Consider the following 22,660-nt stretch of genomic DNA (forward strand, 5'->3'; position numbering starts at 1 on the left):
AATTGCTGGATGTCAGATTTCTAAGTGTTCTCCTTTGTTTCTTCTTCTTATCTCAGAATCCACCGTACGCCCTTCATCCGGCCCTGAGACAGCGGTAGCACACACCAACCATGTTGTGGGGATTGTGATTTGTACCGTCTTTGTCCTGCTGATCATCCTCTCTGGGGTTCTCTATTTTCGGAACAAGGCTTATGACTCCTGTTTTGGGTAGGCTTAACAATTAACAAGTAATTATCCTAGTATGATAACCTGATCTTTGAACTTGCTGCTGGTTAGTGTGTTCATGAGACAACTGTATTTACTTTGATTTTAATCAGCTAACAGTAAACTGCTGCTTTGCGATATATGTTTTCTTCAGTAGTAGTAACTTCCGGATTCACTTTGTAAACTTCCTTATCTTCCTCTTAGTCATTGGAGTCTGCACAGTAGGTCATGTAATAACTGTGCAGCTGGAGAGATGGACAACAAACAGCTGTCAATTCTCTGGAATTCTTCATTATGAAGTCCATGACTCACTGTTTCCACTCAGGATATGGATAGGAATGTTTCACAGGCAGCTTTTCAGAGAGAAAAACATTATTCCAACCTCAAAGTCTGGAAGGCAACAGAGAGGGTTTCCTCTCTATGACCTTGTCTTTAGTTGAATTTTTAAGCCTGTATGTTATTTCTGACCTCTTACAGCATCAGACAGAGGATTACCAACATTTCCTGCTTTTTCTTAACCCTGTCTCCCCCTGCAGGCAGCGGTGCAGAGATGAAGAAATGCTGCCGCCTGTCATACAGTACACGCAACAGAGGTCCTACAACCGATCAGCCATAGGAGTCACTCGTATGTTCTTGAATGCTACTACAGGAAGATTAACACGCATATAACATGTACGTGTTATCAAAAAAATGATGTTCTTGTCTTTGGTCTGCAGTTGAGAACCTTGGGATCAGTGAGGAACTGCAGGCCAAACTTCAGGATGTGATGGTAATGAGAACACTGCTCTCAGTGGGGAAGGTTCTTGGAGAGGGTGAGTAATTAGTTTCATGTATCTAAATTTGTAGGCATCCATAACTACAGTGACATGTTCAAACGATTACAGTAAAATGCAGTATATGTGCGCAGGTTTACGACTGGTCTTAACTTTTACCAGGTGAGTTTGGTTCAGTGGTGGAAGGTCATTTCACACAACCAGATGGCACTTCAGAAAAGGTTGCCGTGAAGACAATGAAATGTAAGTGCTTGTGTTATGTAAAGATTAACTTAACTTTAAAAAATATGTCTTAACTAACAAATATGTAAAAAAAATTATACCACACAGTGGATAGTTTTTCTCAAAGGGAGATTGAAGAGTTCCTGAATGAGGCCGCTTGCATGAAAGATTTCAACCATCCTAATGTCATCAAACTGCTCGGTAGGAGATCTCCTCTTATCTTACTGCACGTTCTCTTTGCTTCTTTCTTTAGTCGCTTTCTTTTGTATATCCATGCATTTATTTTTGATTGTGCTGACTTATCCTCTTGTCTTTAGGTGTATGCTTGGAAGTAGGCTCAGCACACTTTCCTAAACCCATGGTAATTCTGCCGTTTATGAAACACGGAGATCTGCATAGCTTCCTGCTGCGTTCACGCCATAGAGAGACTCCAATGGTAAGATTTTACCCAAACACTAACTTTCAAATTCAATATCATATTTATTAGAGTGTGACAGAGTGGTGTAGTGGTTGACACTGTCACCTTATCGTAAGAAAGATAGATGTTAAATGTCATGGTCGGCTGGACTTCTCTCTGTGGATTTTGCATGTTTTCCTGGTGCCTGTCTGCGTTTATGTAAGAGTGTGTGAATGTCAGTCTTTTTGTGTTAGACCTGTGATGGACTGTTACCTGGACAAATACACCCCATGTGAGCTTGAATACACTCCAGATCCCGACCCTGAAACGAATAGATTATGATTAGACTAAACAATATTTAAACTGTCTGCTGTATTGTGTGTTCTTGCACAGTTCTTGCCCACTCAGACACTCCTGAAGTTCATGGTTGACATTGCTTCGGGTATGGAGTATCTCAGTGGTCGTAACTTTCTGCATCGAGACCTGGCGGCACGCAACTGCATGTAGGTTCCTTCCTCTGATTTATGTTCAAAGTAGAGCAGGCATTGATTGAACTTTTCCTGGCAACATTCGCAGCCTTCTTAAATAAAAGAACTATGATTTATTATTTCAGAGGTTTATCAAATTTGCTTTTTTTTCCATTAGTCATGAAGTCCACGCCTTGTTTGTCTTACAGGCTGCGTGATGACATGACAGTGTGTGTAGCAGACTTTGGACTATCTAAGAAGATCTACAGTGGTGATTATTACAGGCAGGGAAGAATTGCAAAAATGCCTGTAAAATGGATCGCATTAGAGAGTCTGGCAGACAGAGTTTTTACTGTAAAGAGTGATGTGGTGAGTAGAAACATAGCTTTACCAGTAACACACCTGTTTATGAAATCCAGTCACTAAAAGAACTGACTACTTTTCTGCACTCTTTGTTTTTCTTGCTGCTTTCTCTTGTGCTACAAGTGGCATTTTAAAAGGTTTGGTCTTAGACTTACACAGGGCACTGTCTCTGTCTCAATATTTATCAGTGTGTTCAACTTGTACGATTTTCCCCCTCTTTTGCACTTTTATCTTAAGTGTCAGATAAAGATTTAAAAAAATAAACTTTTTTGTTTGAAAAATGCAGAATATCGTACAGCTAAACCTGGGATAATACATGGTATTTCTATGTATTATCAGCAGGAAAATACCAGTTTGTGATGAAATATAATCTCAAGTTGAAATTCTGTTCTCACGCAGTGGGCGTTTGGTGTCACCATGTGGGAAATTGCTACAAGAGGCATGACGCCATACCCTGGAGTCCAAAACCATGAAATTTATGATTATCTAGTTGAAGGACACAGACTGAAGCAGCCCCCAGACTGTTTGGATGAACTGTGAGTGTCGTTCTTCACACAGATGTTGACTTTGGGTTTGATTGCTTTGAAAGTAACAATATTGACGCTATAAAAGTTTCATTTAATATTGTTGGTCTAAATCTTATATTGGAGGCTAGCTTTTTTTAAAAACATATTAACACAACAGTAAACCTCAAAAATAAATTGCTAAATTTTACAACCTTGAAAATATGCGCATTGAAATGTACCAAAATCGAGGTTCCAGTCTAATTATTTCTCAATACTTGGGGTCTAGGTATGAAATCATGTACAGCTGCTGGAGAGCCGATCCGCTAGACCGACCCTTCTTTCCCCAGCTGCGAGAAATGTTGGAAAAGCTCGCCGAAAAGCTTCCAGAGTCTTCCAGCAGGGATGATATCATTTATATCAACACCAGCTTTCCTGAGGAGGACCCCGATCGAGAGGCATTTCAAGCAGAGCCTCCTGTGTTGAGCTCCTCACCTTGCTGCAGCCGCATGGCAGCAGAAAATACAGTAGTTACCGCGGACATTCACGGGAGCGTGGCGGATGACCAGGATGATGGCAGCGATCGCTATGTGGTGGTGATTTCCTCCAGTGCGCCCCCGAGAGCTGCAACAGTGGATACGCCTCTCTTGTCAGATGATTCTTTAAGTCAAGCAAATGGGACCAGTGCAACAGCGATGGATCACAGCTTATATGACCCCGCCTTCATGCTATAGCATTTGGTACTGAGCAGTTACAGCCCTCGCATGGGTTAACAGTACTAATAATTTTGTCTTGTTGTACTGGAAGCACCTGCACATTTCCTGCTATGGACTTTCATAGATTGTTGGAGAGGCATTTCATGCTTTAAATGGCCAGCCTACATGTCAGTGTTTGCTGTTGCTTATACTTTTTTTTTTTTTGCGTGTCAACCTCAAACACACTCATGCACATGTTCGATAAGCTTATGATACTCTGAAATGTGAAAAGTATTTACTGTATTGACTTCTGTGTTGCAGTGTAAATAGAAAATTGTACAGAACATTTATAAAAGGATCTTTTTCTTTTAAAATAAAGGATTTATTGACTTCTTTAAAGTAAATATAGATAAGTGTGACATAAAATGAGCAGAATTCCCTCACAGATCCCTGTGATAATTATTGTTATTGGTATTCCAGTAAGAAGGGAACTGTATTACCATAATGATGACATAAAAGCCTTCAACTTTCAGCTCTGAAGCCCTTCTTGATTGCAGGATGACAGATTAGGTCAGGCCTAGAGTATAACTATAACAGACCACATTGTGATCTGTAGTGAGAGTAGAGAGAGGTGGAGGTATGCACTGTAAAGAAGAAGAATGTAGGTCAGTAACAGCAAGACAGAATATGCATGTGAATAGAAGGGGAGCGGGTGGAATGCGAGGAGTCGTTTAAATTCCTGGGGTCAAATGCCGGTAGGGTGGAGTGGGCAGAGATGAGTATCAGGGTTGATTGGTGAGATAAGGAAAGCAACAACAGTGAAAGCGAAGGTTTACAAGACGGTAGTGAGACCTGCTAAGATGTATGGTTTGGAAATGGTGGCACTAATGAAAGACAGGAGGCAGGAGCTGCAGATGTTAAGATTTTTCTTGGGAGTGACCAGAATGGACAGGATTAGAAATGTGCACAGCAGAGGGACAGCTCAGGTTTGGAGACAATGTAAAAGTGGTAACCTTTAGATACTTTGGACATGTGCAGAGGAGGAATAGTGGATATACTGGCAAAGGACAATTCAATTAAATTCAATTTTATTTATATAGCGCCAAATCACAACAAAAGTCGCCTCAAGGCGCTTCATAGATACAGAGAAAAACCCAACAATCATATGACCCCCCATGAGCAAGCACTTTGGCGACAGTGGGAAGGAAAAACTCCCTTTTAACAGGAAGAAACCTCCAGCAGAACCAGGCTCAGGGAGGGGCGGCCATCTGCTGCAACCGGTTGGGGTGAGAGAAGGAAGACAGGATAAAAGACATGCTGTGGAAGAGAGACAGAGGTTAATAACAGATATGATTCAATGCAGAGAGGTCTATTGACACATTGTGAGTGAGAAAGGTGACTGGAAAGGAAAAACTCAATGCATCATGGGAATCCCTGGCAGCCTACGTCTATTGCAGCATAACTAAGGGAGGATTCAGGGTCACCTGGTCCAGCCCTAACTATATGCTTTAGCAAAAAGGAAAGTTTTAAGCCTAATCTTGAAAGTAGAGATAGTGTCTGTCTCCTGAATCCAAACTGGAAGCTGGTTCCACAGAAGAGGGGCCTGAAAACTGAAGGCTCTGCCTTCCATTCTACTTTTAAATACTCTAGGAACAACAAGTAGGCCTGCAGAGCGAGAGCGAAGTGCTCTAATAGGGTGATATGGTACTACAAGGTCATTAAGATAAGATGGGGCCTGATTATTTAAGACCTTGTATGTGAGGAGCAGGATTTTGAATTCAATTCTGGACTTAACAGGAAGCCAATGAAGGGAAGCCAAAACAGGAGAAATATGCTCTCTCTTTCTAGTCCCTGTCAGTACTCTTGCTGCAGCATTTTGGATTAGCTGAAGGCTTTTCAGGGAGTTTTTTGGACATCCTGATAATAATGAATTACAGTAGTCCAGCCTGGAAGTAATAAATGCATGAACTAGTTTTTCAGCATCACTCTGAGACAGGATATTTCTAATTTTAGAGATGTTGCGCAAATGGAAGCAAGCAGTCTTACATATTTGTTTAATATGTGCGTTGAAGGACATGTTCTGGTCAAAAATGACTCCAGGGTTCTTCACAGTGTTACTGGAGGCCAAGGTAATGCCATCCAGAGTAAGAATCTGGTTAGATACCATATTTCTAAGATTTTCAGGGCCGAGTACAATAACCTCAGTTTTATCTGAATTAAGAAGCAGAAAGTTAGCGGCCATCCAGGTCTTTATGTCTTTAAGACATTCCTGCAGTTTAACTAATTGGTACACCAATTAGTATGTTATCTGGCTTCATGGACAGATAGAGCTGGGTGTCATCTCCATAGCAGTGAAAATTTATGCTATGTCTTCTAATGATGCTGCCTAGGGGAAGCATGTATAGTGTAAACAGAATTGGTCCTAGCACTGAACCCTGTGGAACTCCATAATTGACCTTAGTGTGTGAAAAGGACTCTCCATTTACATGCACAAACTGGAGTCTATTAGATAGATATGATACAAACCACTGCAGTGCAGTACCTGTAATACCTACAGCATGTTCTAATCGCTCTAATAGGATATTATGGCCAACAGTATCGAACGCTGCACTAAGGTCTAGCAGGACAAGCACAGAGATGAGTCCACTGTCAGAGGCCATAAGAAGATCATTTGTAACCTTCACTAAAGCTGTTTCTGTGCTGTGCTGAGCTCTGAAACCTGACTGAAACTCTTCAAATAAACCATTCCTCTGCAGATGATCTGTTAGCTGTTTGACAACTACTCTTTCAAGGATTTTTGATATGAAAGGAAGGTTGGAGATTGGCACATAATTAGCTAATCTCTAGACTGCTGGGTCTAGAGATGGCTTTTTAAGTAAAGGTTTAACTACGGCCAGCTTGAAGGCCTGTGGTACATAGCCGATTATTAGAGATAGGTTGATCATATTTAAGATCGAAGCATTAATTAACGGCAGGACTTCTTTGAGCAGTTTTGTAGGAATGGGGTCTAAAAGACACGTTGATGGTTTGGAGGAAGTAATTATTGAAGTTAACTCAGAAAGATCAACTGGAGAAAAAGAGTCTAACTTAACATCAATGGTACTAAAAGTAGCTGTAGATAATATTACATCTGTGGGATGATTATTGGTAATTTTTTCTCTAATGATAAAAATTTTATTTGTGAAGAAGTTCATGAAGTCAGGGATGGTTGGCTCAAAAGAGCTCTGACTTTTTGTCAGCCTGGCTACAGTGCTGAAGAGAAACCTGGGGTTGTTCTTATTTTCTTCAATCAGTGACGAATAGTAAGATGTTCTGGCTTTGCGGAGGGCTTTCTTATAAAGCAACAAACTATTTATCCAGGCTAAATGATGATCCTCTAAATTTGTGACAGAGGTTTGTATTTGTGTGACAGAAGAAGATGCAAGGAATAGGTTGAGATGGAAGCAGATGATCGTCTAAAGGGAGCCAGAAGACATCGAATAAGATTTGGACAACAACGAGAACATTTGAAGTATAAAAACGCAAGAAAAAGATTTGTGTACTCGAATTTTTATACGTTAGCTGAACAGAAGAAAACCTGGTGCTGCATCACTGTGGTCAAAGCAGCCGCCCCTAAACCAGGGGCATGAAAAGGGAAAAAAACAAACAAACAATGCTTGGACACTGCTAGCAGGGGCGCCTACACAAACGCAAAGCAGGAGATGAAGCATAGCTGAATATGTTTCCAAACCAACATCATTCTAAGCCAAAGACTAGAAAATATGGCGAAGCATATCTTCCCTTTGGCTTCACCTGCACAAGTGCCAAGGTAGGTCTCCCCTGCAGAATTGGTTTTCCCTTGGCCTGGAGCACCGCTGGGCTGTTTAAATCACAGACAAACAGTATCCCACATTCTTGATTTTTAGTTCACAAACAGTTGTTGTAATGACTAACTACTCCTGATGTTAGCTCTTTATACAGTAAAGTTACAGTGGGATACAAATAACATCAGGTTGATCCTGCCACGATTTGTTCCCCCTGTCTAAATCATGGACAAACAGTATCCTACAGCTGTTTATGTTTTTAAACCCATTTTGCACAGAGAGGCATTTTTTTTTTACAAATGTATTGATAGCAATGTTGAATATTATTACACAGGAAAAAAAACAACTACATGTTAAATAATTACACCTTGATACCTCTGCCTTTCTAAATGGAGGGACAGTAACTGCATGTTTATATGCAAGCATGTAAAACCTGAAGATAGAGACAAAATACTGTTAATCTGACTATCTGCCATTCTGCAATTCCTCTCATGTAAGCAATAACGTGGCGCACAGCTGACGTGAAAAAAGGCAAGTAGCTTTAACATTGCATGAAGAACTCTGTATTCCTTGTCCACAGTAAATGCAAAAAAATAGTTTTAAAAAATCTCCGTTTTCGGTGATTCGAAACGCCGTTTACGTGTGGACGAAACAGCTGTGTTTTCAAAAAATACCCGTGTAGGTGTGGACGTAGCGTAAAAGAGTTAGTTTATTTTATTACTACCTGCAGATTACTTGTATTTGCTTAATTGTTTACTAAATGTTTGAGGTGTGAAATAAACCGCAATTGAGCAAAATATGGGTGTGTGTGGTTGGAGGATGTGTTAGTGCGTGCGTGTGGGCGCGCGCGCGAGGCGTGGGCGCGAACATTTTTCTGTAAAACAAAGGGGGGCCCAGCGAAAAAGGTTTGGGAACCACTGATTTATGCAATCTGTATGAGTCCTGCTGTACAATGAAGATGATATCCTGAGTACAAATATATACTGAATACAAAAGGCTGTCTCCGTCTACCATGGAAAGGTGATTCCTGTATCACGGACCTGTGACAATATCATTCGAAAACATCACATTATTCTGTGAACAAACAAGACCAACGCACATATGATGTGCACAGCGCTCAAATTATCAAGAAAAAAAAAATTAAATATCAAAAACATTTATTCTGGGTGCCAGCAGGATAGCGGTAATGAAGCTGGGACAGCAGGCGACGTACAGGTAACAAACGTCGCAGACCTCTTGGGCCCCTCCCATCCTCTGAGCAGCTGAGTTCACGGCGCAAGTGGAGAAATCTACACGTAACGAATATGGCTGCTGCAGTCGGGATGAGGACGTCGAGCTGTCCAACTAGAGGACTTAACTGTCCGTGGATGGTGTTTTCTGTAATTATACTCAACATTATCAATGGAGCTGTTGCAGCGCCAGAGTCAGGGCTTTGGACAATAACTGTTGTTAATGTGAGTATCTTCCTAAAAACGCTGAATACTCTGGATAACTGCAGCACCCTTAGCTAGCGTTAGCTACATTATCCTTGTTATGGTAACTCGCTGACAGCTGTGAATGTGGTGAGAGGCTTGTAACTCACACTAACGGTATCTCTTTAGCCTTTCTTAGCCAGTCTTTATAAACCGTGATAAACGAAAGAGCAGAGAAATGTTTTGCATAATTAGCCGTTAGCCATGCCAAGAACTGTTAATAATAATTAGGTACTTCAAGGGTAGCAGTCAACTAGCTGACTGGTTATAGTTTAACAGACTAAAGTGAAAATCCCAAAAGCTTATTTTCTTTTTGTCTGCCACTGTCTCTGGACTAAAACCTGCGAGTTTAGGTTGTGTGTGTTCAGGTTATGTCACACATTGTAACATATAAAAACATTCTTAAAGTCGATCTTCAGACAGGTGCTTGTACAGTTCACTCCCTCTTTTTGTTTATTAATGATAAGGCACAGCTCCTACAGTTAGCCCACAGAGACGTGTATAGCTCAATAATCAATAATTTACATGCTAAGACGTTTCAGTTTCCACTCTGTTATCCTCTTTCCAGTAGCAGTAAAACCTGCATTTGCAGGTTCATTCTGAATAGGTGACAGGTCAGACAGCTAGAAAAACACACTTATGGTTAATATTTCTTATATTAATAATATTTTTTATATTATAATATAAGGTTCTTTTTCCACTTTGCAAAGACACAGAGTCCAGCTTGTTTGGATCCGAGAGATCAAAAGAGTACCAATGATCAGTTAGTTTGCCTAACTAAATTGATCAGTATGAAAAATAATAATAAATAAATGTATTACTCCGTAGACCTCAAGAGCATTGCTGTTAAGGAAATCAATGTATAAAGACACTGATGTTGAACTAAAAGGTAAGTCATGACTTAAAAAAAAAATTACTCATAACCTGTTACCCAAAGTGCTTCCTTTTTTTTGTGTTACGTCATCACATCTTCATGTTTCAGTCTGGCCATTTGACTGTCCTGAGGAGGTGGACGTCACTATTCACTGGCTTTTGAAATACTACCCCTGTCACAACGAATACAACAATATTGAAGTAAGCAAAAAATGCTTCCTGTCATACCATCTGCGTTGAGTTGATAGTTTCTTTTTTTAACTTTATTTTAATTATCCTTTTTTAAAAACGTATTTTTATACATGCGGAATAAAAGGGGACTCCTTCAAATTTTCAAGACATGCAGCACTAAATATTTACTTAAAAAAATTCCATGTGGTACAGAAAACAAAGTACACTAAACAAAACCCCCCAAAAATGAGGGTATGGGCTGTCATAGTCAAAACATCAACGGAAAACAAAATGGGTCAACACTGCAGTGCAATGTATGTTTTCAATTTTTCCCAGAATGCACTACATTTTACTTTTTCATAGTCTTTAATCTGTATAAACATGTTTCTCTGTTGATATTAGTTGTATTTTAATTGTTGTATAGCGCTCTGTGTAAAGCACTGTATGAATTAACTATAGTTTCTTAAACTGTCGGTCAATTCTGTACACTCCAGATCTTGACTTATAGCCATCCATGGCCCCATAATGAGAGATTCTTTGCAAAGCCAATGCATTGTTATAGTCTAATTTGCCCCCATACGCTTTTTTTTTTTTAGTAAATATTTATAACATTTGGGTAATTTTAAATCCGTTTTTCCCTAGGTAGAAAGTCAGGCATATAGATTCAATATTGTGGCACAGAATCTCCCCCAGTGTACTGTGAACAGTGTCCCAGAACAGTTTAAGGATGGGACAGCTTCAGGATGCATGAAAGTGATTAAATCCCATTATTTGAGTGGTGCACTGGTCTGTCTCGTGCCTTGCTTGTTTCTGATTGGTGAATTGTGACCGTCTTTGTCTGTAGGAGATGTATAAGAGGCCAGGCCTGATTCCTGAGAAGAATCTGGATCCAAACCCAAAGGTACCAGGGGAGCACATCGAACACAAACACGGTCCCATTGTATGTAGCAATGGGCTGCCCTTCCCGATGCTCAAAGTGGGTTTGCTATGTTGGTGTCACCACAGCCGTATTCTTAACGATGTTGTTGTTTTTAGTTCTTCAACATCCTGCAACTGTGTTTCTTTTCAGAAAGCAAAGGCAGATCCACATGTGTCCTCTGCGTTTGAAGTAAGAACCCGCAAATGATCTTTGATTTTAAGGTTAATTATTACATATGTTTTCATAAGTAATAAATGCTGGATTCCTTTAATCCTGCAGGATAAAAATGACATAAAATGGATTGCCGAGGAGTATGACACCAGCAGTGCTACGAAGAACAGCAGTGTGAAAATCAGAGACCACGTCATAGCCACCACTTGGAAGGATGGCCCTTACCTGCTAGTCGTTAAGATCGAGTCTAGTAAACCAGAAGCCAACTGGAGTTTAACAGGTGAGACTTTTTAAAACTACTAAATATGAGCATCTTGTAATTGTGGGCAGCTTGGGTAGGGTGGGTCATCTACCTGTCAGAGGGTCGGTGGACCAATTCTCTGGCTGCTCAAGCCTACATGTCATAGTATCTTTGGGCAAGACAGTGAAGGCCGAGTTGCCCCCGATACATCCATTGGAGTGTGTGTGAATTTTAGAAAGTGCTTAGGTACAGAATATAGTGCTTGTATGAATGTGTGTGAGACTGTGTGAATGCAGCTTATAGTAAAAAGCATTTACATTTTTTTTTACCTTTCCTTTTTTAAACTGCATTAATTCAGTCGCCCTCCTATCTCATACACGCAGAGCTTTTTAGCTGACACTGAAGTGTCAGATTTCAGGATCTGCAGCAACCACAAACAAATTCTTAAAGTGGCAGTTGATGTAATCCCAGGTGAATGCCGGATTTTGATCTCATATCCTGGAGCCTTTTCTACTGAGAGGTTCATATGTGTTTTAGTTTTACTTTCTATCGCGCTCCGTCTTTTTTTCCTTTTTCCTGCAGCAGGGCTCTTTGTTTTGTTTGCTAGAGTTTCTACAATCTCTCTTCTTGTTTTTCTTTGTGTCATTTGTGCTACCTGGAGAAAACTGCCGATAGCCACAGAGTGAGACGAAGGCGCTTGTCCTGTTTTGGCTGGACTGACGTAATTTTCCTGGGAAATTTTATTCCCATTGGTAGACATAAGTGCACAGGGAAAGTGAAGCTTTAAAGCAACCAGGCTGAAGACTGAGCCGCTACATTGTGCAATCAGAATTTAGATCATAATGAAAACTTGCCTTTTGTCTGTTTAATATGCTTGGGAAAAGTGTCTTGCATCATTAGTCTAATGTCTGGATTTTGGTTTTGCAGTTAATGTGGTAATGAAGGGCAGCCACGGCTACATTTCTGTCACAGAATGGCCTCTCATGATTGTAAGTAGATGACTTTAGAAATAAGTGATTGCAATTTATGTGATTTATTGGCCACTTGCTGACTTTACTCCCTTTAATAATATGTTCCCTTAATTATTTGCTGTCTCCAGTGGAATGATAAGACTCTTTTGTGTTTGTGTGTGTTTTAAATTAACTCATTATATACTCAGTTATTAGATGTAGTCTTATATTAAGATGACAGTTTAGGTAAACTGCAAGAAAACGTGCAGAAACTCCTACAACCATTTCATTAAATGTGATTTTTAAATCATTTGTTTTTTAAGATTTACAATCCTGAAGTGACCTAAAACTGACAGGCTTTAAAGGCTAATCCCTGAGTGTCTGTTTGCAGTTCTACATGGTGATGTGCGTCGTGTACATCCTGTACGCCCTGTTATGGTTTCTCTGGGCGGCCTGCTATTGGAAAGATCTCCTAAGGATCCAGTTTTGGATAGCAGGGGTCATATTCCTCGGCATGGTGGAGAAGGCCGTCTTCTGCGCCGAATACGAAAACACCAATACTGTCGGCTCCGCCTGTGAGTGTTTATAGACGGTCACAAGAGTTCTCTTCTTCTCTCATGTCAGACAGTAAGTTGTATTTTTTTTCAACATATTTACTTTACTTTAGCTCCAGGTTTGCTGATCTTTGCTGAGTTGGTCTCTGCCTTCAAGAGGACTTTGGCTCGTTTACTCGTCATTATCGTCAGCCTTGGCTATGGCATCGTGAAGTATGTTAAAATCTATACACACAGCAACTTGTAGAATAATTGAAACCCCTCCTTAAGTTAAATAAAATGGGGAAAAAAAACACCATTTTTGGGGGGGTTGTTTTTCTTTTAGACCTCGATTGGGGACAGTGATGCACAGAGTAGTTGGGCTTGGCATCCTCTACTTGGCCTTTGCTAGCATTGAGGGTGTCCTGAGGATTACAGGGGTGAGTTGTGATCTTTGATTACTTTGATTTAAGTCAGAATAGCCTTTGCAAACGCCAATAATAACATTTAGCAATTAGAAATTTAAAAGGTTTAAAGTCCTACATTTAAATTGTTTATTTTACCAAAGATATGAGCTGAGCTCGTACAGTTAACATTGTAATTTGCTCTCATGCTGTATTTTTTAATGAAGTAAACTTGTCGTCACAATTTCTGTATTTTCTTGTTGCGCACCAAATATCAAGGGTCGAGACAATGGCCGCGCTCTCATCACAGCAATTGTTCTGGCTATGTTTGACTCCTGCGCCATCTGGTTCATATCCTTCCAGTGTATTCCTCACCAGCACAAATATCAATAGCAACTGGAGTGTCCCAACATAAGAAAATGGGCACGTTTGTTGGTGTATTTGAGTGATTTTGAATGTTCTTGGCTTGTTGGTTGGATTATTTATTTTCCCCTTTGCACTTGGGTGGATGGTTTTATGTTTCAGTTGCAGTGCTGCTTTCCTATCTGTAATTCCCCCCCCCCCCCCCCCCCCCCCCCCCTTCACATCTTTCTCCTCTTCCTTGTGTCCTCTGCTCCCGCTCTGTTATCCCTTCTAGGCAAAAGACTCTGACTTGGCTCTGCTGGCCAACATTCCCCTGGCTCTGCTTGACTCTTCTTTATGCTGGTGGATATCCTTTTGTGCACCTACAGCCTTTCCTCGTGCGGTTCTCCTCTGCTCCTCACTTCCTACACATGAACCAATATTAGATCAGGAAATTGTGGTCTCCCTCTGTCCTGTTCCTTCACCAGATCATTAGCAGCTGAAATACAGCTTCACACAAAGACGTCTTGGGTCTCAGTTGAAACAGCCCTGCTTTAATCATTCATTCTGTGGTGAAATTTGTAGCAATGCATTGTTTTCTGGTTGATGATTTAACTTCTTCTAAATCTTTACTGCTGCTTTCCTTGCATAATTAATGACAGTTTGTATTATTTACATTTTTCAACAGTCTGAGTCTACATTGGTAGAAATGATTGATTTTTGCATGCCCGTCCACCAGACTTTCCAGATTGTGCTGTTAAAAGGTTTTTATCAGCATGGGTGCAACTAGTGTGGGGGATAAAATCTGGATAAAATCATTTGTCATAACTCCTTGAGTGCTTTTTGTAAACACAAGAGAAGACACAAACCAGTCGTGGAGTGTCCTTTGTGCACTGCCTTTGTTGACAAGAGACACTCGCTGCAATTAGACAGGCTGACCACGGACTACCAGCAGACTGTCAACATGTTACCACTGCTGGACCATAATTTAAGCTTTAGTGAGAACAAAGCAGTCAGAGAAAGAAGTTAGTTTAGGATTGCCTCTATCATAAGACACGGCATCGGTGCTACATTGCACACTTGATCTTTTCCAGGGCGGCTCACAGATCCTAAAAAACATCCATGACATAACCTGTGGCATGTTTTCTCTCCTTTGGTGGTTATCGGATATGTTACATGGTCAGCAGTAGCATGCATATATGTCTTGCAGTATTTAAACAGGTGATATAGATCAGCTATTTGTAATGATTTTGAATTAAAGTGCATTAAAGTTTTGTGGTGTTTTGTTGGGGCTGAACAAGTTTTAGAGTCCCACCCTGTCACCCTGAACATTGTTATTGAGTGGAACATATATACCCACTGCTCAAACATTGCAGCCAAGAAATACAAATTTCTCAATGAACAGGAGTTATGAGTTAGAGGGAATATTTTGATATGGGTCTATAAAGGTTTTTGGAAAATTAATGGTATAGTATGGCGTTACATTTATGTTTTTTTTGTGAAACAACTGATAAACTGTAAATGGGGAAAGAGAAAAACCCCACCAAAAATGCAGATCTGTCAAAACATTAGACACCTTCATAAATAAATAAACAACTTGACTCCTTAACTCTTTGTAAATTGGCTGCTAAAATCCAGGCACATTAAAACCGTTAACATCCTCTTCCACATCTTTGTGCTTAAAGATCTTTGCAAAATGCATTTTACAACAATGACGATTAATAGGCTTTTTTAAGCAGAGGCAAAATCTCACACTTTATCACAACCTTTCCTGTGCTTACGTCATATTAGCATCCAGGTGTACTCCACTGGCGGAACTGCATGTGATTGCAGCATGTAATCACTATTATCTAATGCGTGGTGTATTTGTACAGTTTCTGTGTAATGGCTGCCATGTGTTTACCTTGACTGCCACTAACATTTTTGTCAGCTTGGCACAAACCATCAAGACTCTGAAACTGAGGAGAAACCCTGTCAAGCTGTCACTCTACAGGCACTTTACAAACACATTAATATTTGCTGTCATTGGTAAGTCCTGCAGCTACATTTTCACTGCACCAGTTATTTGTATTTTCATCGACATGCCAAAGAGTTTCACACCTTGCCCTCTACACCCTCAGCTTCCATCATTTTCATGGGTTGGACGGCAAAAAAATTGCGATTAGTAGAATGCCAGTCTGTGAGTGTGGTTTGGATTACTGAGCAATAATAGCATTTTTTTTTTTTTTTAATGAATGTTTAATGTTGACATTTTATTGAAAACCGAGCCTGTTTTTGTCTAAAGGATTGGATTGAGTTGTGGGTAGAAGATGCTTTCTGGAGGTTCCTGTTCTCTGTCATTCTGCTCGTCATAATGTTCTTATGGAGACCGTCTGCAAACAACCAAAGGCAAGTAATTTATTAAGACTCTTCAATTCATCAACATAAACTAAACTGGGCATGCATTTAAAACTTTTAATTTCAATATCCACAGGTACGCTTTCACACCTCTCATAGATGACTCTGATGATGAGGAGATTGAGGAGTTTATCGCATCTACAAACCTTGGTAAAGTTAGATCATGAGGGCATTACTTGTAACCAGAAAACTGCACATCTCAGTCTATGTTTACTTTTTAAAAATGTTTTCTCCTTAGTATTTTTTTTTTCTTTTCTTATTGGCAGCTGATGGTATAAAGTTGAGAGCGACTAAAAATGAGACAAATGGTACAGTGAAGCCTGCAGAAACAAACCCAGTAAGTAACACAGACAAGTTTTTGGTAATTGGTTAAATAATTATGTTTCATTCAACTTTTAATAAGAATACCTACCTCTGAGGAAATGCAGCTGACCAAATGTCACATTTGCAGAGGGCCTGCAGAGGGCAGTATTTCATTTCAATTCATTTCCATTTAAAAGTGCTTTGTTATTGGCGCCATAGTATCTTAAAACAATACTCCCAGAGCATTAAAAAACAATTTTTTAATAAACTAAAGAAACAAAAATAGAAGAATAAAATAACACAAAATCACTGAGTATTCTCAATAAATTAGCGTACGTTATGTGTATGTGTGTGTCCAGGTCATCCACTGCTTGTGGGACGTTTTTATCCTCCGTCTCCTAGGAGAGTTGTAATTTTAAGATATTGTTTAATTTAATGAAATTTGGAATTTATAGAACTGAACTAGGTAAAATCGGTGTTCCTTACCTTATTGAAAGATTTGCAGGAAGTTCATCTCGGCTTCAGCCTCACCTGTCAGGGATCACATGTTCTGTTTTCTTTCGGTTGCCATGACTTTTTGTGTCGACCTGTTTCTGTTGCCAGTTTGTGGTCACTGATCTGTCTCTGCTTTCTATCACTGACGGTCAACAGATATTTTGCCAATTCATAATCTCTGTTTTAGGCCAGATAGTGCTTTAATCTGCTTCAGCTTTTAGTTTCTTCTTTCCAATATTTCAGATAAGTTTCTTTGCAATGTGTTATAACTTGGTTTACTCTGACTGGTGTTTGGACAGCAGTGTTTCTGTGAAACTAATTAGGGTGTCTATCCTGGTCTCATCTGGTTTTGAAGGGAGGGTGTCTTGTGGGCTGGATTTAAGTTTGTTAATTATCAGTGAGTATCTGCCAAAATCAACAGGCTGTAAAATGTTGCTGCAGAAGTCTGCATGTAGAAATTCTGTTGGGTCTTCATCCCTCAGCTCAGTGGGTACAGCTCTAATGACTGAATGGACCTCATATGTCACTACCATACAACACAATGGGCAGTGTGACACTGTCAGATATTTTAAGCCAGATCTTAATTGGAATTTGAAGCTTATAAAATCGTACTGTAACACTGTAAATTGGTAAATCTAAATGTAAAGGTATAAAATATAAAAGGAAAAAAATCCAAGCTACATACATGTAAGAATACAAGAAAAACACATCTGTATAAACAACTGTTCAGGACCTTAGGAAATAAACATATGTGAATTTAGCAGTAGAAAACTAGTTTACATTCATGATTTCAGACATAAAAATAGCACAACCCTAAATCTCCCAGAACTAATTTTGGTTAATGACATGCTCAATATCTTGTTGTTTCATTTGGTGTAATTTTTTCCCTAAATTTTCTTTCATGTTTATTTAAAATTTGATTATACTTGAGCCATAAGGTTGGCTTGTTTGGTTGGCAAGGCTTTTCATTTGGTATTTTTGTCTTTTTGGTGATAATTTGGTGCTTTATTAGGCTTTTGTTTTTGCTTTAAAAGGTCAGCTTTAACAGCTGCCTTATGAAAATATTGCATTGATATCATCAGTGGCCGTACATATACTGTCTGATCAAAATACCATAATGATTTTGGTCATACATTGATATGGCATTTATGAGATGAGGTTCAGCTTGATGAATTGGTCTCCACTGTTTGGGTTGCTTCTGTAAGGAGGGTTTAATTTATACAGCTTACTGGGCTCCCTTTACTTGTCACCCATTTAACCTGAGAGTCTAAAGAACCCCTTTATTTCCCTGTGGTCTGATAGTGGAGGGATCCGGGTTAGTGAGTTAAAGTGGTTTAGATGGGAGCTGGCTGATTTGCTAAACAGGCGAAACTGACCAAAAACAGTTACTTTCTTGCAGGTCAGAAGCGTCAGATTCACTTTACATTTACTTTGTTTAACTTTGTGCAGGATGAAGACTTGAAATGGGTCGAGGATAATATTCCTACCTCTCTAACTGATGTGTAAGTATCCAGTGAAACCTTTTCAAAGGTCTTTTCACTCACAGTGTGTTTGTTCTAAGAGGTTCTTTTTATCCTTTTATATCACAACAGAGCTCTACCGATCCTGCTCGACTCAGATGAGGTATGAACAACATGGATTTGTACAAAAGATGATTTACTTTTTTTTTTTTTTAACCAGAGATGTGTTAGTCTAGATATATAGACCCTGTAGTTGAAATAAAGGGCCCACTGTTTGAAATGTGCTATGAATTTGGAGAAATATAGTTGAATGAGGTGCTTGACAGGCATAGGAGCGGTTGGTAAGAAAGGTGAGGCTCAGCAAAATGATAATGTACAAAAGCATGTTTTCTTTCAGGGGATTACTGTGAAAATGTCTAGTTTTTTTATCGAGTGTCTATTGTTTCTCAGGAAATCATGACAACCAAGTATGAAATGTCAAAGCTGGAATGAAGCACAGTGTTTCCAACCATCTGCTGACAAGGAAGGAAAACGGCAGCTGTACCTGACTGTGTAACAGGGTTTTACAACGTTTGGATGGTGGTGGAGTGCCATTTTCAGGGGATCCTCCTGATTGGCCGCTACCTCACAAGGTGGTGCAAGCCACAGTTTTAGGGGGACCTTGGCTGATTCCTGTCAGCTTCTTAAGGACTCTACCAGAGGAAAACCTACGTTTTTTTTTTTTGACTGAACACCCGGCTCACCATTTCCCTCATATAATCACTTTTTCCAAAGAGAACAGTTTCATGTTTTTCCTCCAGAGCTGTATTTATTTTTGCTATGTTTAAACACATTTGTTTTACCAATGGGCCTCATACATTAACATACACACAAATATATGTTAAGTCTTCCTGAGAACATCTAGTGTATTATTAGTGAGGTTTAAGAAGTCAGATAATTATATTTTAAAAAAAAGACACAAAGCTTTTTTTTCAACAATTAACTAAGAAGGAAATACGTGAGCTATTATAAGCCAGAAGCAAGAAAATATATTGGGTAAGTGGATTATTTAAAGATAAAGATTAAATAAATTTGTTCATATGCACTTTTTAAGATCAATACCGTGCCTACATGTGGTTCTTGTATGAGGCCCTAGTAGCTTCCATTAATTGAGAACAGCATGTGTGAAAACAGTTGATGTCTTAAACTGAAATTAGCAGACATACAAAGTCCTCATGAATGAGTATGAGAGATGACGCACAAGCAAGTCCTTTGAATAATTTGAGTTAGATGTGAGTTATGACAATAGTGGGAAATTAGGGTTTAGTGTCATATTTTGATTCTACTGTACAGGTGTGGGTGGGCAGGTTCTATCTTTTGAATGGGAAGCAGTATGCTGCATGTATGCTTCTATGGAACTAAGTGATTTCATTATTTATTTGTGTTTCAAGTGGACTTATATGTTAAAGTGTTTGTCCTGAAATCCTTCATGTTTGCAATGTGTGCTTCCATCCCCCCCCCCCCTATTTTTTTTTTTTTTTGTTTGGATTATTTGGATCTTGCACTATCTTAACATTTGCCTTCTTTGCTGATAAAATCATCTTCTTGGCTTCACAGACACCTTAATAACATTTGTGTTCTTTTATGTTTTGGTCTTAATATATTGGTGTACTATATATTTTTTGAAAATGCCTGGCCTGATTTTGGCAGCGTCATTTTGAAGTTGGAGCACTGTCGTCTTAGTGTGTGCGTGCTGTGTCGAGTAGATGTAACAGCAGGATTTGTATTTTTGTCTTTCTAGGCCATTCCCATTATAACACAGCAGCTGAATTATGCACACACTGACCACCTCATTGGATTTATATTGTCACCGTTCCTTGTTAATTCCCTTTTGTATTGCCTGTAAACCTGGAATAATTGTGCTTATGAGGGCAAGCGAGCCTTCGGTTATATAAACCTGCAGACACCTGCAGTGGACCTTTGATTATTTGTACAGATGGCTTTTGGCTTATTCCTGTTATTTCATAATTCCACAGGTGGGGAGATGTCTGGATAATATGCTTCGCTTTTTTTTTTCTTTTTCTTTTAATGGGTATTAAGTATAACTTGAGCTTGAACTCTTCCAACCAGGGGTTTTCTTCTCACTTACTTTCCAAGAAGTACGTACACTTGGATCAAATCAGATTTAAATTTGGGATATTGTTTTCTGATCTATGACTTTCAGTGTTTGGCAATTAAAGGATTCAATTTTACAATTTCTGTGAATTTGTTGCATCATATAAAATGTTTTTTCTAGGCTGTTTTGAAAGTGTGTTATTAAAGAGGACCAGTGAGTATATGTTTAAATAGATAAATTTCTCTTTTAACAGGTCTTAAAAAGGAAAGCGATAAGTCTACTGTAGGTGCTGCTGCTTCTTTGGTAGATTGTAAAACCAGAGACAAATAGAGCATGTCCTCATCATATTAACAGCCAGGTGCAAGGGAACAGCCAAAATAACTGTCACTGACAGCATTACATCACTTCTATAACCCTGTTATGTTTTCTGTCTAAGTTATTTTAACACTGTTCTCTATGTTCAAGTCAGAAAAAGCACAGGGATCTTCAGTTTGCACATACACAGACAGACAGAAAGTGCACACTTTTTCAATTGTAAGGTTTCATGTAGTTAAAATGGTCTGAAATATAAATACATTTTAAATACACCATCAGATGAACTACAAAACATGAAATACTCTGTCACTGTTGATTTAGCAAAAATTAAGATAAAATGTAGAAGCAGTGTGTATAAAAAAAACTATAGCCCATGATTCAGTAGCTTGTAGAACCACTTTAGCAGCAATAACTTGAAGTTTCATTCTTTTTTACAACATTGCTTATGAATGCCTGCTAACTTCAGTTCATGAGGTTTGCAGCATTTTGATTCTTTTTCAGCCGTCCTGGTGGAGATTTGCTTCTGTGCTTGGAATCATTGTGCTGTTGCACAACCTAGTTAGAGCTGCGTTTTAGCTGTCGGACAGAAAGGCTCGCGTTTGACTCCAGAATACTCTGGTATACAAGTGAGTTCATAGTCGAGTCAATGACTGCAAGGTGCCCTGGTCCTGTGGCTTAAAAAATCATCACTCCTTCCCCACAGTGCATAACAATTGGTATGAAATGTTTGTCCTGATAAGCTGTTTTTGATACGACTTTGCAAACCATAAGTCTGTTGACATGTTCCATTTAGAAAGAAGAGACTTTCTCCTGTTAACTCTTGCAAAAATTCTATATTTTGTTCAGTCTTTTTCTAATTGTACTGTCATGAAATTAAAGATTTAGCATGCTAACTGAGGACTGTAGAATCTGAGATGTAGCTCAGGGCTTGGAGTTTCTCAAATGTCTCTGATCAGTGAACAGTCTGAACTTAGGGTAAATATCCTGGGATGACCTCTCCTGTGAAGATTGGCTGCTGTCTTGGCACAGCTGAACGTGTTCTACTTGTGAGTGATGTTTCTCACTGTATAATGAAAGGCTTTGTTTGGAAATCGCCTTATAACCCTTCCGTGATTGATGGGCACCTACAATTGTTTGTTTAAGATCTAGGTGATGTCTTTCATCCTTGGCATCACGTTAACAAACGCCTGAATGCTCCAGACCTGCAAACTGCCAAAACTGACATTTTAATGGAGGTGCTCACACTTGCTGATGATCAGTTAATCGAGTCTAGTTGATTTCCAGCACCTGGTTCTTTCTTACCTTCTTAATTCATATTGGAACAGTAAGACTTTGTTTAGTTTTTCATACACTGATCTGTGTTCCAGTTTATTTTTTGTTAAATAAATAATGAAAGTGTAATATGTCATATTTTTCTGTAGTTCATCTGAGGTTGTTCATCTGAGAATGTACCTGCTAAGGACCAGTTTATTTTCATTATACCCTCATACGTAAAACCTTAGAATTGAAAGAGGGTATATTTTCTTTTTACCGTGATTGTAAGTTATAGATTTACTCCCCAAATGAAAGATGGTGCAGGTGACACAAGTGACATTTCAGCTAACCTGTTAAAAAAAAAAAGTAGAGCAAAACACCTTTATGGATTGATCCACTATTAACATTTAATGTTTAATGTCCATTAAGCCATCCATCATTTACAGAGATGACTGCTAGTAAAGTGGTCGTTGTGAGAATTAATTTTATTTATATAGTGCCAATTCACAGCAACAGTTGCTTCAAGGCACTTTGTATTGGAAGTTAAAGACCCTACAGTAATGCAGAGAAAACCCTAACAATCAGATGACCCAAGTGCTTTGGTGACAGTGAGAAGGAAAAACGTCCTTTTATCAGGAAGAAACCTGCAGCAGAACGAGGCTCAGGGAGTGTCTGCCATCTGCTGTGACTAGTTAAGGGTGATGGGAGGAAGAACCAAAGAGAACTAAAGTCAACCTTTTTTTTCTGTGACTATATGAATGAACTCTCCATTCTGTCTGCCCCGGGGACCGTCCCCTTCTGTACATTTTTGATATTACTCTCCTGAAAATGGCTTGTA

The 22,660-nt window shown here is 39.2% G+C and overlaps 2 protein-coding genes across 6 annotated transcripts in view; both read left to right on the forward strand.

Annotated features, from left to right (window-relative positions):
- Positions 1–4,023, forward strand: part of mertka (c-mer proto-oncogene tyrosine kinase a) — a 30,782-nt gene extending 26,759 nt beyond the window's left edge. For all 3 annotated transcript variants that reach the window (XM_026189867.1, XM_026189868.1, XM_026189869.1), the window contains 10 exons: positions 57–207; positions 741–829; positions 921–1,016; positions 1,140–1,220; positions 1,308–1,400; positions 1,517–1,635; positions 1,990–2,099; positions 2,273–2,432; positions 2,826–2,962; positions 3,219–4,023. In XM_026189867.1, coding sequence (XP_026045652.1) covers positions 57–207; positions 741–829; positions 921–1,016; positions 1,140–1,220; positions 1,308–1,400; positions 1,517–1,635; positions 1,990–2,099; positions 2,273–2,432; positions 2,826–2,962; positions 3,219–3,663 — 1,481 coding nt within the window. In that variant the 3' untranslated portion in view covers positions 3,664–4,023. The remainder of the gene's footprint in view (positions 1–56; positions 208–740; positions 830–920; positions 1,017–1,139; positions 1,221–1,307; positions 1,401–1,516; positions 1,636–1,989; positions 2,100–2,272; positions 2,433–2,825; positions 2,963–3,218) is intronic.
- A 4,631-nt stretch (positions 4,024–8,654) lies between these two features.
- On the forward strand, positions 8,655–20,392 carry tmem87b (transmembrane protein 87B). Of its 3 annotated transcripts, none has more exons than XM_026190293.1 (19): positions 8,655–8,881; positions 9,728–9,788; positions 9,882–9,973; positions 10,788–10,919; positions 11,013–11,051; positions 11,142–11,313; positions 12,202–12,263; positions 12,616–12,799; positions 12,892–12,991; positions 13,104–13,197; positions 13,799–13,870; positions 15,423–15,531; positions 15,624–15,682; positions 15,788–15,891; positions 15,977–16,050; positions 16,167–16,237; positions 18,148–18,200; positions 18,291–18,321; positions 18,609–20,392. In XM_026190293.1, exons 1-19 carry the CDS (start codon positions 8,732–8,734, stop codon positions 18,648–18,650), a joined length of 1,701 nt encoding a protein of 566 aa, XP_026046078.1. In that variant the 5' UTR covers positions 8,655–8,731; the 3' UTR covers positions 18,651–20,392. The 3 variants fall into 3 exon arrangements, with proteins under 3 accessions (XP_026046078.1, XP_026046079.1, XP_026046077.1); XM_026190294.1 differs by lacking the exon at positions 13,799–13,870 and adding an exon at positions 13,441–13,512 and having other exon boundaries at positions 10,788–10,844; XM_026190292.1 differs by lacking the exon at positions 13,799–13,870 and adding an exon at positions 13,441–13,512 and having other exon boundaries at positions 8,656–8,881.
- Positions 20,393–22,660: the final 2,268 nt, after the last annotated feature.

The sequence above is a fragment of the Astatotilapia calliptera genome, chromosome 13 (genome assembly GCF_900246225.1).
Source record: "Astatotilapia calliptera chromosome 13, fAstCal1.2, whole genome shotgun sequence".
NCBI classification, from domain to species: domain Eukaryota; kingdom Metazoa; phylum Chordata; class Actinopteri; order Cichliformes; family Cichlidae; genus Astatotilapia; species Astatotilapia calliptera.

Coding starts and splice junctions, on each gene's coding strand:
- tmem87b (XM_026190293.1), top strand. CDS start 8,732: ATGGCTGCTGCAGTCGGGATGAGGACGTCGAGCTGTCCAACTAGAGGA. Junction 10,920..11,012: donor TGCCCTTCCCGATGCTCAAA/GTGGGTTTGCTA, acceptor GTTTCTTTTCAG/AAAGCAAAGGCAGATCCACA. Junction 18,322..18,608: donor TCCTGCTCGACTCAGATGAG/GTATGAACAACA, acceptor ATTGTTTCTCAG/GAAATCATGACAACCAAGTA.